At 44.8% G+C, this 16,954-nt stretch overlaps 1 protein-coding gene across 2 annotated transcripts in view; it reads left to right on the top strand.

Moving 5' to 3' along the window:
- The window catches only part of CHCHD3 (coiled-coil-helix-coiled-coil-helix domain containing 3), a 126,203-nt gene that overhangs the window by 84,589 nt on the left and 24,660 nt on the right, over positions 1 to 16,954 (top strand). For both annotated transcript variants that reach the window (XM_082280436.1, XM_082280435.1), the window contains exon 6: positions 13,857 to 13,927. In XM_082280436.1, coding sequence (XP_082136562.1) covers positions 13,857 to 13,927 — 71 coding nt within the window. The remainder of the gene's footprint in view (positions 1 to 13,856; positions 13,928 to 16,954) is intronic.

Below are 16,954 nucleotides of genomic sequence, written 5' to 3'. Positions count from 1 at the left end.
ACAGCAGAAGTGGATGAACCCTCAGAGGTGGGACTGGGGATAGAAATGCTGCTGCTGGTGGTGTGTTGAGCCCCTTCAGCGTGGGGGGGAGAAATGAAAGTTCCCCCACCTCACTCCTTTGGAAGCAAAAAGCATTTTCCTACCTGAGAGCTGGGACTTTTCAATGCAGATCTATTCACATGCATATTGCTGTGCCTCAAAAGGCCTTTCCCTTTGAAACAGGGGAGGAAAATCATGTGTTTGAAACCAGGAGATACTCTCCTGCCACTTTAGAAATCTTTATTTTTTCCCTGCATGTCAGGGAATTTAACCCTTTGTAGGCCATAATCACTCAGGAAATTTATGCTCAGGGAAACACCAAAGCAGATCTGTGCTAATTAGGAAACAAATCCAAATGAACCATAGCAGAGGAGTTCAAACATTTACCTGATTCTCAGAAGAGAATTAGAATTGTTTAAATGTCTTACCTTGGTAAGACTGTTTTTCGTATCCAGTACCACTTTAATCCAGTTCACAGATTTTTTTCCTGCAATAAAAATTATTCTCTGTATAAATTGATACATTCAACCTAAAGCCCAAAGAAGATATTCCCTGTTTCCCATAGGCTGCGACAATAATACAGAATATTTTCTGGTGTTTTTTTGATGCCATATGTGTTTTTAAAAGCACTGCAGATAATTTCTGTTCCGTGCCAGCTCTGATGTCTATTCATGCCAAGCTTCTTGTGGATTTCAGGAGTTCAGAGAATCATGGAATCAGAATGGTTTGGGTTGGAAAAGACCTTAAAGCCCATCCAGTTCCAATCCCAGGGGCGCCTCCCACTGTCCCAGGATGCTCCAAGCCCTGTCCAGCCTGGCCTTGGACACTGCCAGGGATCCAGGGACAGCCACAGCTGCTCTGGGAATTCCATTCCAGGGCCTCACTGGAACTACTTCTGTTTCATCTCTTGGGAAGTTCACCATTTTTTCACTGCCTCACTTTCTCCAGGCAAGAGAAAAGCAGTGGAATCATCCAGATATTGAGTGAATTCCCTGATAAATTCTCTAGAAGGAGGCAGCACACAATTCATTATCCTGAGACATGGGTTAAAATGTGCAGTCGTTTCCTTCCACCATTTTTATTCAGCAATGCGTGAGAGCATTCATTTTGAATGACTATTTACTCATTTCTGGCACTCCTTGTCTAACATGTTTGCATCCTACTTCCCTTTTTGGATCAGATTCCAACTTTTAAGATGGGGAATTGTTGTTTTTCGTATTGGGCAGCTCCCATTTCACGTGGATTTGCCGTGCAGTGCAGTGAAACAGCAGAATGCAGGTTACAAAACTGAGTATTAGGGACTGTTGTAGGTGGTACTGAAATATCTCATGCATCAGTTTTCAGCAAACCCTACTTGGTGGGATTTGCAGCAGCGTTAGGGGCTGGATGTGTGTGTGGCTTTTTGGGATTACAACAATGATATGGAGATTTTCCCTCCTTTTCTCATTCCCATCTCCTGCTGGGTTTCAGTTTCGAGAGCTTTGCATTCAGCAGGTGACGCTGGAAGGGAGCACAGCACACCAAAAAATGCTTTTTGGAAGCTCTGGATTGTTCTGTAAAGAGTAAGAGGGGAGGGAATTCTGCCCCTGTGCCCCTCTCAGGTGAGACCCCACCTGCAGAGCTGGATCCAGCCCTGGGAACAACATCAGGAGGACGTGGAGCTGCTGGAGAGAGTCCAGAGAGGCCCCGGAGCTGCCCCAGGGCTGGAGCCCCTCTGCTCTGGAGCCAGGCTGGGAGAGCTGGGAATGTTCCCCTGGAGAAGGGAAGGCTCCAGGGAGAGCTGAGAGCCCCTTGCAGGGCCTAAAGGGGCTCCAGGAGAGCTGCAGAGGGACTGGGGCCAAGGCATGGAGGGCCAGGAGGCAGGGAATGGCTTCCCAGTGCCAGAGGGCAGGGCTGGATGGGAGATTGGGAATTGGGAATTGCTGGCTGGGAGGGTGGGCAGGGGCTGGAATGGAATTCCCAGAGCAGCTGGGGCTGCCCCTGGATCCCTGGCAGTGCCCAAGGCCAGGCTGGACATTGGGGCTGGGAGCAGCCTGGGACAGTGGGAGGTGTCCCTGCCCATGGCAGGGGTGGAATGAGATGAGCTTTAATGTCTCTTCCAACCCAAACTATTCTGGGATTCTTTAAGAAGAAAATCAAAGATGTTTTGGAGTAAGAGAAGAGCCCCAGTGTGAAATCAGAGCTGTTTTCCAGGGAATGCCATTCCCTGTGTGCCAGAGCTCAGAGCTCTTGTCTGTCCTTAGTGCAGTTCCCTGTAGCTGAAGCTGTTCCATTTGCTGTATTTATATGAAAAACCATTGATATCTTTTCTCTCTTGTCCCTCTAATTCCACTGAATAGGTGCAATATTTTTTTATTTAACGCTTCCCAATAATTCCTTGCCAGCCAAACACGCCCCGTGGAACAAATCCAGCCCAGACTGTATTCATTGCACCTTTCAAACAGCTTTTGTGAGCCTCCTTCCTTCTTAAGAGTTTCTGCTGCTACTGTCACTTAATTTTTTGGAAACTTTCTTTAATTATATGTTTAAAATAACGTGCAGAATGCTGATGATTTGAGAATCTCTTGTGACTGAGCAGGCAGGAGTTTTTCAGTGGGATCTCAACTGAGCAAAACAAAATAATGCTGTGTATAGGTGAGATGAGTTATTGGATAATAGTAGAGGTTGGACTTCCTTTTGTTAGAAAATCTGCAGAAATTGGGGTTTTTTAAAGGCTTTTTAAAAAGCAGAAAATGACCCTTTTAAATTCAGAAAACATCAATGAATTTTTTTCTTTGAATCGTTGCCTTGAACTGACAAGAGATTATTTCAGGTACTTGTAAAATTGAAAGAACTTAATGAAAAACTGAAAAATCCTTACAAGGCCTGTGCTTTTATATTGGAAAAATCAAGTGTAAAGTGCTCTGTGTGTTTGTACCATGCAGTGTGTGGGATGTTTTCGAAGTGGGACTTTTACCAGTTGTTGACAGAACAAGGATTTGGTGACAGTGTTTGAGAGGACATTTGATGTCTTTTTACTTGAGTAGCTGATGCAATTAAAAGTTTTCAGACACACTAACCTCTTTTTATGTGACTGAGTTTCCTGGAAGTGTTTTGCCCAGGCTTTAAGAATTTGAAGACAGAATAACTGGAAAATTTCAGGGTGCAGGTGGCATAAATAAAACTCCTGCTGGCAGGAATTCCTGGCCCTGCACAGGACAACCCCAAAAAACCCACCCTGTGCCTGAGAGCATTGTCCCTATGAGGTAATTCCAGATTTTATAGTAACAAAAGGGATGTTTTTCCTGTAGCTGCCCAGATCAAAGGTGTGGGAGCTTTTTAGAGTCACTTTGGTTCTTTGGAGGGAGAAAAAGGAGAAAAAATATTGATTACATCAAGTTCATCCTCAATGCTCCCATACTTTATAAAGTAAAATACAAAAATCCAAACTTACAGGTATTTCCATGTATTCTCAGACAGCTGGGTAATCGATACTGAGATGGGATTTATTCAGCTGGACCTGTTGCTGTGAGGAATGAAGGAGAATTATAAATGATTGTGGTTGTGTGTGCCCATCCAGTGCCACCCCTGCCATGGGCAGGGACACCTCCCACTATCCCAGGTTGCTCCAAGCCCCGTCCAGCCTGGCCTGGGACACTTCCAGGGGTGAATCCCATCCAAAAAAACAAATTCCATGATAGGTACAGGGGTTGGCAGACCCTTTCTAACCCTGCGCAGGGAAATGTTGAGTTCAGAGATTTTACCAAAATAAATGGCCGTGATAGGGGGACAATGTAGGTGACACAAAATGCATTCACAAAAAGAACTGAAAGTCTGTTCAGGCCAGTGAGGGAAAAGGTGGAATGTCTGTCTGTGGATGCCTGGAGAAATGGAGGTGTGCAGCACAAGGGATCACTTGGAATGGGAAGGAAAAATAAGGGCTCCAGTGGAAAACAATCCATCTGTAGGAGGGAGCATCCCCCATATACCTGCGGGATGGCTGAAGTGCAGAATAACAGCTCTGGCTTCAACAATGCACTGCAGGAGGCAGCTGGAAATGGGCAGTGAGAATAAACAGAACCCATGAGGAATGCAGGAAAAAGGAGCCCAGGAAATAGTGGGAATCATCTTCAGAGGTCACAGAACATAGTTACAAATTCAGAATGCTTGTAGGAGTCTGTGTTTGAATTATTTGGCCTCATGTGTCATCCAGCCATAGGAATTCTGTGGGTTTTGCCTTATTAAGAGCAGTGCAGTGACTTTTTAAACTTCCAGATCAATGTGTTTGGTGCTAATAATTCCACTGTGCCATGCTTTCGTTTTCCTAGGTCCTGGAATTTATCTGAGCAGGTTTTTAGGGAGAGCCCACCTGTCTGAGTTGTGGCTGCTTTTCCTTCACGAGGCAGCTTCCGAGCACAATGGGTCTGCTGGGATCCACTCTTGGAAGAGCACTGAGAAATTCTCCCATTACTTTGATTTAAATGTGCTCAGAGCTCGTTTCCTTTCTTGCTTCACTAAATATGAGCAGAGTTCTCCACCTAATATGAGTGTAAAATGTGGTTTTCTTGGATTCAGGTGCTTATCAGTCATCCAAACAAATACCTACATTGTTTTTCACCAGGGATTTTTTATATTCTCAGTGGTTTTTGTTGTACCAGTGCTGATACCTCCTTACTGCTCTCACCTGGTGTTCAAAGCAGCTGCCAGAGACCATCCTTGAAGTTCTTCCGTTGCTTCACCAAAACCTGTTATTGATACATAGATTTTTACATTTTGGCTTTTGTTGTAGCAGCATCAGCTGTCAGTCAGTTGATATCAGATTTTCTGCCTTTCTTGTGGCTGTTTTCACCTGGATCATGAACTTGGCACAGTAAAAAATCTGCTGTCCATATTCACCCCCTCTTTGCTCTCCTGCTAATCCCAACCATCAAAATACCACCTGACTGTGACACCAAAATTCAGAGTATTTGTGGCAGCAACAATCAGAGAAGTCTGTTGCTCGGACCAAATGCAAATATTAAAGTGGTTTTGGATATTGAACTCATCCTATTTGGGTACTGCAGCTCATAATTCCACAAAATGAGGATTTGGTAGGATTGATCAAACTGCTTCCTGAGGGAAGTTCCCACAAATACCAGCTGGAAAAACCAGACAAAACTTTTTAAAGCATTGAGAGAGAGACAGCAGCACAAGCCTGTGCCATGACACTGTTGCCAGGGCTGTTGGATTGAAAGAGAATATTTTAGAATTTCTCTCAGGAACTTTATTCGTGGTCTCTCTTGGGCTGGCGTGTGAGTGTTATTTGTGCTTTTCAAAAAATGGTAATCTTGCACTCATTATGGCCCAAGGCAGCCAATCTCAGGCAGCAGTGATAGGGGAGATCTAATAAACAGAGCTAAACCCAGCTATTTTCCATTGATTTGAAAGAAGACAGAGCTAATCTGTGATTCTTTCTGTTGGGCTGCTGCCACAAGATGAATTTCACCTCCAGCTGCAGAGCAGATTGCACATCTACAAGGCAAAAGAGATTGTCACCCTGATAGCAGATCCAAATTTCCATATTTATGGAGTTGCTCTGACTGCAAGGGGCCTTGGGAGGTCCAGGCACCTGCTCAGAGCAGCGTCAGCACCGACGCTGAGCAGCTGGGTGAGGCCTTTGTGGGATTGTTGGGGACCTCCGAGGCTGCAGATACCACAGCCTCTTAGGATCCCTGTCCCTTTGCTGTCCGTGGAGGGAGGTACTTGTTTGACCACTCCATGGGACCTCTGCCTCTGGTCAAAATGAGTTGGAAACAAGTGGTGGTTAAAGGGATTTTCCCAGATTTTCTCAGAGTTTGAGACTTCCTCTTAAAATCATGGCTGCTGTAGACTGTGGAAGAACTTCCCTGGACTTGGCGCTGTCTCTGCTAAAGTTTTGCCAAAACAGCTCCGTGAGTGACCTCAGATTGTCTTGCCTTGAGTGTCCAACACCTCAGGACTTTGTGGGAGTCGTTCATGCAGGATGAGCTGAGCTGTGCAGGAAGGGAGTAGGAGATTTAGGCTGAGCTGACTTTGTGCTGCTGTATTTTGAAATGAAATGTGCAGAGTGGACCGCTCTGGACCTTGGAATAAAACACTGGAATATCCCTGGAAGTCACAGCCATTCCTGGATAGGACCCTTGGGTAGTGGGAGGTGTCCCTGCCCACAGCACGGGGTTGGAACTGGATAATCTTGAAGGTCCCTTCAATCCCAAACCATTCCAGGATTTTAGGATTCGTGCCGATCATGGTTTGCCTGTGAGCTGCTGTAGCTCCCTGTGGTGTGGTTTTTGCTTTGCATAAGTGGCCCATTGGACCAGTATTCAAGAATTAATTCCATAAAAGCAACCAACGACAGGAATTTAAAATCCTTATTCCTGTGCTGCCGTTTGTACCTGATGCCACCAACAGAAGGGATTTCCCAACTTACATTTCTTGGGCATCACCCCTGGCAGCAGCAATTCCCATTCCCGTGTGCCTCAAAGATGTACCATGTTCCTTTTGGGGGGCAAAGCCTGCTTTAGGTCGTGGAGAAATAACCCCATTGGTTCCTGAGGGAGAACATAATTTAAAACACAGAATAGTGGCTTTTTAAAAAAAAACCTTAAAACAGGGCTGAGCTGAGAAGGAAAATTGTAAATGGGAATGATTTGAATGAGGCTTCTTGTCATCAGGAGGGGCCATAAATACAGTTGTGCATTTTCAGGTGCGTCTCTAAGCCTGAGCACATTTGTATTAACACCAGGACTACAATTACATGCAGATTAGCTGCTTGGCTGAATAGCTGTAAGAACTTTGAATAGATTTGTCCTTTTCACAAAGGTTTTCATTTTCTTTGGCAGCTCTGAGTGTTAACAAATTAGAGATCGATGTTCTAGCAGGGCAGAAAAGTGAAGTGAGGCATGGCTGGGGAGAAACTTCAGAGCCATTAATAGTTGCAGTTAAAGGCATTAGTTAGTGGTGCCTGAAAAACAGAGTTGGAAATTCAGAAGAAAAGGTCAAAAATCACTCTCTTTCCCCCCATTTTCTGCTGATAACTGAGTTAAGTATTTTACCCCGCATGCTGCACACTGAATATCTTTGACAAACACCCATCATGGAATCAAGCAATCACTGATGGGAAGTGAATTTTCTTCCTGCAGGGCGTTTGCCAGACACAGCACGTGTTGCTCCTTTGTTTCGTGGCATCACAGATTGGTTTGGGACCTTAAACACCATCTCATTCCAACCTGCCATGGGCAGGGACACCTTCCAGGGGTTTTTTTGGGTGGGTTTGTGGCATTTGCAACACATTTGGATACCTTTGGGGTTTTATCTCGTTGTAGGAGCAGGTACTGGGTGGTTTTGGGTGTCCCAAATCCTCCTTCCAGTCCATAACAGTTCAGGCATCTCTTCTGTCAGAGGGACAGCCTGGTCCTGACGCAGCTTCTTCCCGGCCACAAGGGACAGATGAGGTTTTATAAAGGCAGAAGAGAGGGAATTGCACTTGAATTTGAAATAGGGAGCTCTAGGCAAGCACCACCAAAATCCTGATGATTTGCTTTAGCCTTAACTCCCTTATCTGTGTGTCCTCTGCAGGTTTAGTCCAGCATCCCAGGTTGCTTCCTTTGCTGCATTTTTTTTCTGTGGGGCTTCTCTTTCAGTTTGAATTCCTTCTCCCTGCCTTGCAGCTACTTCTTCCGCTTACTGCACATAAACCAAATTTCTCCTCTGCTGCAAAAGCTCATCCCCTGCTCTGTCCATTCATCTTTAGTCCCTGAGTTGTCCTAAATTGTGGTGGAAGGGATTTCTTAGGTCCTTCTCCAAAGGCACCTTTTATGCTGTAGTTAAGGATTGGAAAACTGGTTTGCTTTGGGCAGCAACCATTTTTTTAAGGAAAGATGCTCCATTTGGATAGATTTCATAAAAACCCAATTTTCAGCCCTGTGACAGGTCCAGAGAACTTTCTCATCCATCCAGTGAGTCCTAATGACAGCCCCAGTGAGGGCAGTGAGCCCCCTCATTACGAAGGAGCTCATAATAGGATTTAAAAACAAGAGTAGAAGTCTTAAGTGTTCTGTAGAATCCCTGAGTGTGGATTTGGACATCCTTAGTTTCATCTCTGGAATAAAAACTGCAGCAATGGACTGAGTAGAGCAGCTGGATCAAATGAGAGCAGTCAGAACTTGTATAAAAAATAACTTATCTAAGAATTCAAGCACAGGCCTGATCTGCTGACATTTCAGAAGAGATTCCCTCATCCATAGATCACTGGGAGGCAGAATGAAGATGCAGCCTTACTTGGGAAGCTGTCTGATGTTAAATGCTTGCTTTTCCATAGCTTCTTAAAATCAATTCAGAGACAAACAGAGGCATTAAATTCGAATGCAAATGCCATCGGAATGGTCATATTTATAAAGCTGTAATTTAATGTGACTTGGAAGTGGGGTGTAAGCACAGAACAGTTGATGGTTTTATTCTCTTTTTGTTCTTTCTTCTCCCCTAATTCCTCCTGTCCTTGTTCACTTGGTGGCGCTTTCAAAGACGAAACATGACTGGATGTTTTTAAGTTTATTTCTTCTAATCTTGCCTTTTCCTCTGTAGCCCAGAGGAGACCCCGGAGCTGCTCCAGGGCTGGAGCCCCTCTGGAGCCAGGCTGGGAGAGCTGGGAGTGTTCACCTGGAGAAGGGAAGGATCCAGGGAGAGCTGAGAGCCCCTTGCAGGGCCTAAAGGGGCTCCAGGAGAGCTGCAGAGGGACTGGGGACAAGGCATGGAGGGACAGGAGGCAGGGAATGGCTTCCCAGTGCCAGAGGGCAGGGCTGGATGGGAGATTGGGAATTGGGAATTGCTGGCTGGGAGGGTGGGCAGGGGCTGGGATGGAATTCCCAGAGCAGCTGGGGCTGCCCCTGGATCCCTGGCAGTGTCCAAGGCCAGGCTGGACATTGGGGCTTGGAGCAGCCTGGGACAGTCTTGAATTTGGACTAAAATCAGTGAAACAACTTCATTGTGGCTTTGGAAATCTCCTCTCTTGAGGCCATTCAGATCTCAGGCTCTGTGTCAACAGGATGATTAAAACAAAATGCTTCCTATTACCCACAAATGGCTTTGTTAGAGATACTGAGATGAAGTGGCCACAAGTACAATTAAGGGAGAAAAGAAGCTTAACTGCAGCAGAAATGGATTTAAAAGAGGCACAGAAAACTTCCCAATTTGCCTTTCAGGGAACAGGATAATCTTTGCCTGCCGATGCTTTGAGTCTTTCCGTGGGGGAGGATGAGAAGGAAGGAGAAGTCTTTAAATTAAAAATTCTCCCCTGATTCTCAAAGGTGCCAAACAGCCCAAGCCCTTCGTTCCTTTGGTGGGTGGAGCAGGTGCTGAGCTGAGCTGGAGTCAAGCTGGGCTCATTTTTGTCTTTCACAGCACTAACTTGAAGCAAAAGGGCAGATTTGTCTCTGTTGTATGCAAGTCAAATGTCTTTTTTTTCTTTGTCAAATCAACTCTTAAGTACGTAACTATTAAATTTAATTTAAAAAATTAAATAGATTGCATGAATGTTACTCTCATAATGAATTTCTTCAGGGCTTTAAGAGCCAGGGGGCTTAAAAGCGAGAATTCAGTGCCAAAATAAGTCGTGGTCTGTCTGCAGCAGAAACAGCTTCACCACATTTTTAATAAAATGGTGCATATAGGTGAAGTAGCTCTGGTGAAATTAAATGAGGGATCTCAAGTTCTCCTTGTTCTTTTGATAATCTTTTATCAGCTTGCATGACACAGGATCTCTCAGAACTTTACCTGGCTGCAAATCTGAAGATTTTCAGCCCAGAGTGAAACGTGTACCTGTGCTTTGAGGTCCCCCATGCAGACAAAACAGTGACCTTGTGAGGGGCTCCAGGAATTTATTTTCTTACACAGACCTTTGAAATCAGAGCTGTCAAGAGAAATAATTCTCCTCTTATTCCTCCAGCTTTAAAAAGCTGCTCCCACTTTCACTCAGGGAAAATTATTTCAGTGGCAAACGTGGTGAAAACACTTTTCACCCGTGGTTAGATCTTATTTTGCTCTTCCTGAATTATGGCATTATTTGTATTTTCTATGGCTCTGTGTATGTGTCAGGGAAAATTGGATGGATTTACAATGAAAACTGAAATTCTGTTTAACTTCTCTTTCAGCCTCTGTTTCTCTCAGTTCACTCTGGAGGTGGCTCTGGAAAAGGCACCACTTGTTACTCAATTTTACTGCAATATGTTCATTACCTTTGGGCCAAAACCACTGGATTTGGGTTGGAAGGGGACTTTAAACTCATCCAGTTCCACCCCTGCCATGGCAGGGACACCTTCCACTATCCCAGGCTGCTCCAAGCCGCATCCAACCTGGCCTTGGACACTTCCAGGGATGAAGATAAGAAATATATGCCTTTATCTGGAGATGAGGAAATGATGTTACGGCACCATTTTTAATCTGCATTTAGGGAAATGACCACTGCACTTTTATCTGGAGGATTAGGGAGGACTGGGAAAATGAAACTTCATCTCTGGATTACAGAGAGTTTATCTCTAAAAGAGAATCTGAATGAATTTCAAAGGAAGGCCTGAGCCAACAAACAGCACACTTCATCTAAGATAACAAATGATTTCTTGATAGCTTGTAGGATTAAAACTTGTGGGCATACGTAGCAGCTCAGTTGATCACTTGAACTGCAATTAAAAAGCAGAACAAGTACACCCCCAATATTGTTTTTATGTCAGAAATGCTCCTTCATGCTTGAAAATGATAAAAAATTGCAATCGATCCTTACAACTGTTCTGTTCATCTTTATTGACCAGGCCAAAGAAAGATAAATGGCAGCCTAAATAAGATTCTGGTCCGTGTTGGCCTGGGAGGGGACAGGGGGTGATGGAGAGCGATTCATCATCTCAGCCCTGCCCCGGCCACGCTCGCCCCGCCGCCCGTCGCGGGCTCATCCCGGCCCTATCGATCCCATCCCATCCCAACAAGCTGGGCCTGGCTGTCATTGGGCAGCTGGGATTGCTGAATGCCAGGGGGTCACCGGTGTGAGGAGAATTTCACTTCCATTTGCTCGCCGGCCAACGATGATTTATGAAAAAATAAATGACCGCCGGTGCCGTGCGTGGAAACCTCGGTTTTGGTGCAAATGAGTGATTAGGTGTGGGGCTGGCAGTGGGGAGTGCAGCAGAGCTCTGAGCTCCTGCTCATCCAGGCCTGACCTTTGCCTGCAGTGCCTCTTGCCCAATTTGTTATCATTTGTGAGAAAATAGGAGCCCTGCAATACAATTTTACCCCTGTCTGGAGCTGGCATTTTATTCACTGATTTCGGTACATTTCAGGATTATCATTCACAAGGAGAGAGCTTGGAAGATGAAATCTTGAAGTAGGAAGGAAAAATGTTTTTCTTTGCCTTTTTTTCTGTAGTTGGTGCTGCTTCTTTTGGAATTTCGGGAAGTGTTTTTGCAGGAGTGAGACCAGCACTGCTCATAAGATGATAAATATTCCTCAGGACATGTTTACTCCCCCAGTAACCACAGACCTGTGTCATCTGGGACTTTTGTGGAAGACTGATCTCTCCACTTCCAGGCTTTTCCGTTTTTTTCCTCCTAAAAATGTTTCCATCATTTTGCTTTTCCATACATCAGTGTCTTAAGCTAAACTGCTTTGTTTTACACCAAATTGGAATGATGCTTCCCGTGGACTGGATCGTGGCATCCATGTGTGTTATGGAATCATGGAATGGTTTGGCTTGGAAGGGACCTTAAAGCCCATCCAGTCCAGCCCCTGCCATGGGCAGGGACACCTTCCACCATCCCAGGCTGCTCCAAGCCCCAATGTCCAGCCTGGCCTTGGGCACTGCCAGGGATCCAGGGGCAGCCCCAGCTGCTCTGGGAATTCCATTCCAGCCCCTCCCCACCCTCCCAGCCAGGAATTCCTTCCAGGGATGGAGCAGTCACAGCTTCTCTGGGCAAGCTGTGCCAGGGCCTCACCACCCTCTCAGCAAGGAATTCCTTCCCAATATCTCATCTAAATTTCACTTTTCCAGTGGGAAGCCATTCCCTGCCTCCTGTCCCTCCAGGCCTTGTCCCCAGTCCCTCTGCAGCTCTCCTGGAGCCCCTTTAGGCTTGGAAGGGGCTCTGAGCTCTCCCAGAACCTTCTCCAGGGTGAACATTCCCAGCTCTCCCAGCCTGACATACGTTAAATATTTGAAAGATGCAAAATCAATATTGAGGCATCAATAACTCCAAACCGTGGGATAAAGTCCCAGGTTGTTAAAATAAGGATTCAGCTGGTTTTGATGCAGTCTCCCAGTGTGGGATTGTCAGGATTTTGTTGCCATGTTAACATCACTCCCTGGGATGCCGATGACTCAAAGCTACACGAGAATTCTTGCAAATGCCAGCAGAACCTTTTTGCCTCTCCACGCCCTGTTTCCACCAGCATTCAGAGGAAAATGGTTTCAGAGGAGTTTTGAGCTGCTTCAACTTTGCTTTCTCCCTCCAGCTGGGCAGCCAGGTGCCTTGGTTATTATAGCTGAGGTCCAGCTGTGCCGAGGCTATAAAAACCTCCTGAAAAATGCCACCTCTGTGTTATTGAGACATGAAGCAAAACAACATTCCAGTGATTTGTCTCAGGCTGTAGGATCACAGGATTCTTTAGGCTGGAAAAGACCTTTGAGATCATCGAGTCCAACCATTCCCCAGCACTGCCAAGGCCACCACTGCCCCCATGTCCCCAAGAGCCACATCCACAGGGATTTAAATCCCTCCAGGAATGGGGACTCCAGCACTGCCAGGCTGGACAGCCCTTTCCTGGAAGGAATTTTCCCAAAAATCCACCCTGCCCCTCCCCTGGCCCAGCCTGAGGCCGTTCCCTCTCTCCTGTCCCTGTTCCCTGGCAGCAGAGCCCGACCCCCCCGGCTGCCCCCTCCTGTCAGGGACTTGTGCAGAGCCACAAGGTCCCCCCGGAGCCTCCTTTGCTCCAGGCTGAGCCCCTTTCCCAGCTCCCTCAGCCACTCCAGCCCCTTCCCAGCTCCGTTCCCTGCCCTGGACACGCTCCAGCCCCTCCAGGCCTCTCCCAGAGCTGTCTGACCTCATGCCATCCTTGTGCTCCTCTGGAATATCCTCCCCCTTCTTCCCACAGCCAGAAACTGCCCTTGCTGTTTTCACACATAGAAAAGTTCTGTTGCTTGGTGAGCATCTCCCACCTGTGCTTTGGAAATGAATGATTTTGTAGAACCAAATCAAAGCTATCTCTGGGTTTAAGGGAGATGAAAATCAGTTCTGAAGCTGCCTGGCTTTAAAAATTAAAATTAGCAACTGATTGAAGCAACCTGGGAGTTTGGAATATTCCAGGAACTCCTTAGAGAGGCATTTTCAAGGCAAGGAGCAAAAGGGAAAGTGGAGCCATGGTTAATTTATTGTGTGACTTTGAAGCTTGGCTGGAGTGTCACCTGTGAGGCAGGGGAGGAGATGTGTGTGAGGAACACAAACAGGGCACTGCAAAGGAGTAAAGAATCCGTATTTTGATTTTAATTCCTAATGAAGAAGTTGCAGAGAGTCCAGGAGCACCTTGTGCTGACTATGGGATTCCTACCCCGTGTCCCTTTAGGGTTTCCTCCCCAGGAGCCATTTCTTTTGCATAATCAAGAGGACGCACTTAAAAAAAAACACCACCCCCCAAAAAAAGTAATTTCTGAAACTTTGTCATTTTATGGTTAGGTTTTGAGGGTTTTTTGAAAACAACTTAAATCCAAATTAGCTTTATTGACTAGGTATTAGCATGCCTGTAAATGCTGTTAACTGAAATCTTTATTTATTCTGTTTTCTTTCCAGAGTGCCCAGTTCTACAAAGTCACCACTGAGCAATACCAGAAAGCTGCTGATGAAGTCTCAGCTCGGTTCAAGTGAGTCTGTTCTCCTGTTTTTTTCCTGGCAGCTACATGAGTTCTGTCCACATTAAAATGCACAATAATTCTCCTTTCCTCCCTCACAGATCCTATCAGTCCCTCTGGCTGTTAAAAGGAGGGAATTTGGGAGAATTTAGAGGCCAATGTATAGGAACCATAAGCTGCAGAGAAATGGGATGCACACTTAGTATACATTTGTTAATTTGTAGTTGATAAGAAGCATGAAAGAGTCTAAGAATAGATCCCTCTCCCTGATGGAGCACCGAAAATGGGATTCCAGCTTTGCATCACGATCTGATCCATCCCGTGCTCGCACCATGGGAAGGATTTAAATGAGGAATTTCACTCTGCCCTCAACAGTGAAGGTCAAATTAAATAATTTTGATTAGTCCTGAAGAGAGTGAAGTGAAGATCTGGTAATTGATGGATCAAAGTGACAGTGACCCTTAGCCTTGGACTCTTCCCTTTGGGCTGCTCCATCCCTCAGGCAAGAGGTTCCATTTATCATTTTAGTGAGGACACAGAACTTTTTACAGCCTGAATTCTCTCCTCTAACCAAGAAATGCTGCAGAAAATGAATTATTCTGCCACGAGTTTTTTAGATTTGTGGAGGGATTTTCTTCTGGTTTGTGTTTTGTTTTGATTTTTGATGAGCAGGAAGAGAAAAGTCCTCTCTGAGCTGCTGGTAATGATACAAATAAAATTTTAAAGTGTAAGAAAAACACATTTTATCTCTTAACAGCATGAACTGTTGAATATTTTCTGGTGTATATGTAAAAAATTTTGTAGTGTTTAATGGTGCAGAGTATAGGGAGCACTAAATTCATCTGTCCCTTAAGCAAGAGGGACAGGATGACCATTGATCAAGGTCTGATTTAAGCATAATTCGGAGGGTTTTCCATCATGTCTGGAAATCCAGGTAGGTTGGGATAAAATTCCCACCTGGGTGTCTCCTTCCTCTGTTACAGTGGGATATTCTCAGCTTTTTAAATCAAATGATTGCCTCATTTCACTTGCATTATTCCAAAACAAGGTTTTGTTGGGATTTGAAGAGCTCTGGCTGGGTTTAGTGGTCAGAGGTGGGAGATGGGTTTGGGACTGGGATTTTCCTTCTGATACATAAATGTTTTCCTAAATAAAATAGATAAATCAAATACTTTGGGTTCCTTTCTGTACAAATGGAGCTGATTGATAGAGCAGGGGCCAGTCTTGAGCATCGAAGAAACTGAAGAAAACCGTTTTAAAGGGTACAGAAATCAAGGAATATTTACTGAGGGGAATTTGGAGAGGGAATCACATTCCTAACACTTGATGAGCTTGGTCTTTTCTTAATTTTCTAGAAAGGTATAAATTGAAATCATCCATTTGACTGGTCTGTAATAACAGTACTGCAACTGCTGTGCTGCTTTTGCACTTGAAGCCAAATTTCCTAAAATTTATTTGTAATTTTTACATCAGTGGATCCAGTATTGGTCCATTGCCTTCAAAGACAACAAAAGGAAAAAACCAGGAAATCAAAAGGTGCCTGAAATATGCACATAAATTGTGGCAGATTTGATGAAGTGCCTGAAATACCAATATTTCTTTCCAACTTAAAGGTTTTCCCTTACATAAAATCCTTTTAAACACCGTATCCTTTTATTGAAGGTTTCGATGCAGGAGATGTTATTTTATCACTGCCTCTTTCATGGAACTTGATGGATAAATGAGGAATGATTTAGTGAGACCTGAAGATGCTCTTTTGGTGTCACAGGCACTTCTCATGTGCAGTTTAATTGCACGTGAGGATTCAGAGGACAGAGGCTCCAGTGGTGTTTAAAGAGTTGTTTAATTGGCTGTAAAAGAAGAATTAAGTAAGGTTGAGCTGCTAAATTTTGTTAATGCATAAAGCCATGTGCTGCCTGTGATTTCAGGTTCCAAGTGCAAGATTAATGGATCTAATTGTGGGGTTATTAGCAAATAGTCTGACTTTATTTTAGGTATGTCTAGAATTAGGGACCAAGTTTCAGTGATAGAACTTGAATTTCTTCCGCTTTTTAAGCTGCATCACTTCCAAGAGCAAGAAGTGGATGGTGTTGTTATATATTAAATATTTCCTGGATTTTCCTTCCTCCATTTAATCCCTGAAATTACATCAGCTGTGGCTTCATCAGTCTCTAGGGATAATTAAACCCCATTAAAAGGGGAAAAATATAAATACCCCACGTGGATCTGGATCAGAGACCTGCAAGTCTTCAGTCTGCAGTTCCTATTGCTGCCTGCATTAAGCTGATATTCCAAACATCCATGAGAAATGTTTTATCTCCACGAAGGCCCTGATTCACATTGATCAAATTGGGAATTATCAAATGCTTCATCTCTTTAAGAGCCTAATTCCCATTGATCAAATCCTAAGTGAGCAGGTTCAGGCAGTTCCTGCAGTCCCCAAATCACATTAAAACAACATTACAGGGCCATGCTGCCCCTCCTAAAGCTGGAATTATGTTCCCACAGTTACATTATAACCCCAATTATTCCATTATGAAGATGGCTCTGTTATAATGAGAAGTTTACACAAGAAGAGAAGAATGCAGCATTACAGGAAGAGCCAGGCTTTGGGCAAGGATTTGAACTTTTCCTAATCAAATTCTCCCTTTGTTTTGTGGGTTTTTCCCCTTAATTTGGAGGGCTGGGAGCGGGGAATTCGGCAGCTGCGGTGGTGACATTTTATTCCCCCGTGGTGTCTCGAGCCAAGTGACATCTTCATTATTCATTTAACAAGCAGAGAGGGCAAAGGCAGCCTAAAATAAATGTTCTCTTCTGTGGGTTTTGATTTCTGGTGGTATATTTAGAATTTGTAGCTGTGCATTGGTGCTTTTTCCTAAATATTCTGCCATTCCTCTCCTGCTCCGCTGCTCTCATGGACAATGTGGAATTGCTTCTTACTGCTGGGTTTTTTTGGGAAAAACTTAATCCCCAGCTGGCCAGACTGATGGAAACCCCAAGTCCTCCATGGGGGTTGACTGATCAGTTTGGTGGTGAGGT

This window comes from Coloeus monedula (assembly GCF_965178545.1).
Source record: "Coloeus monedula genome assembly, chromosome: 4".
Classification (NCBI taxonomy): Eukaryota; Metazoa; Chordata; class Aves; order Passeriformes; family Corvidae; genus Coloeus; species Coloeus monedula.
This window is presented reverse-complemented; position numbering and strand designations above follow the sequence as displayed.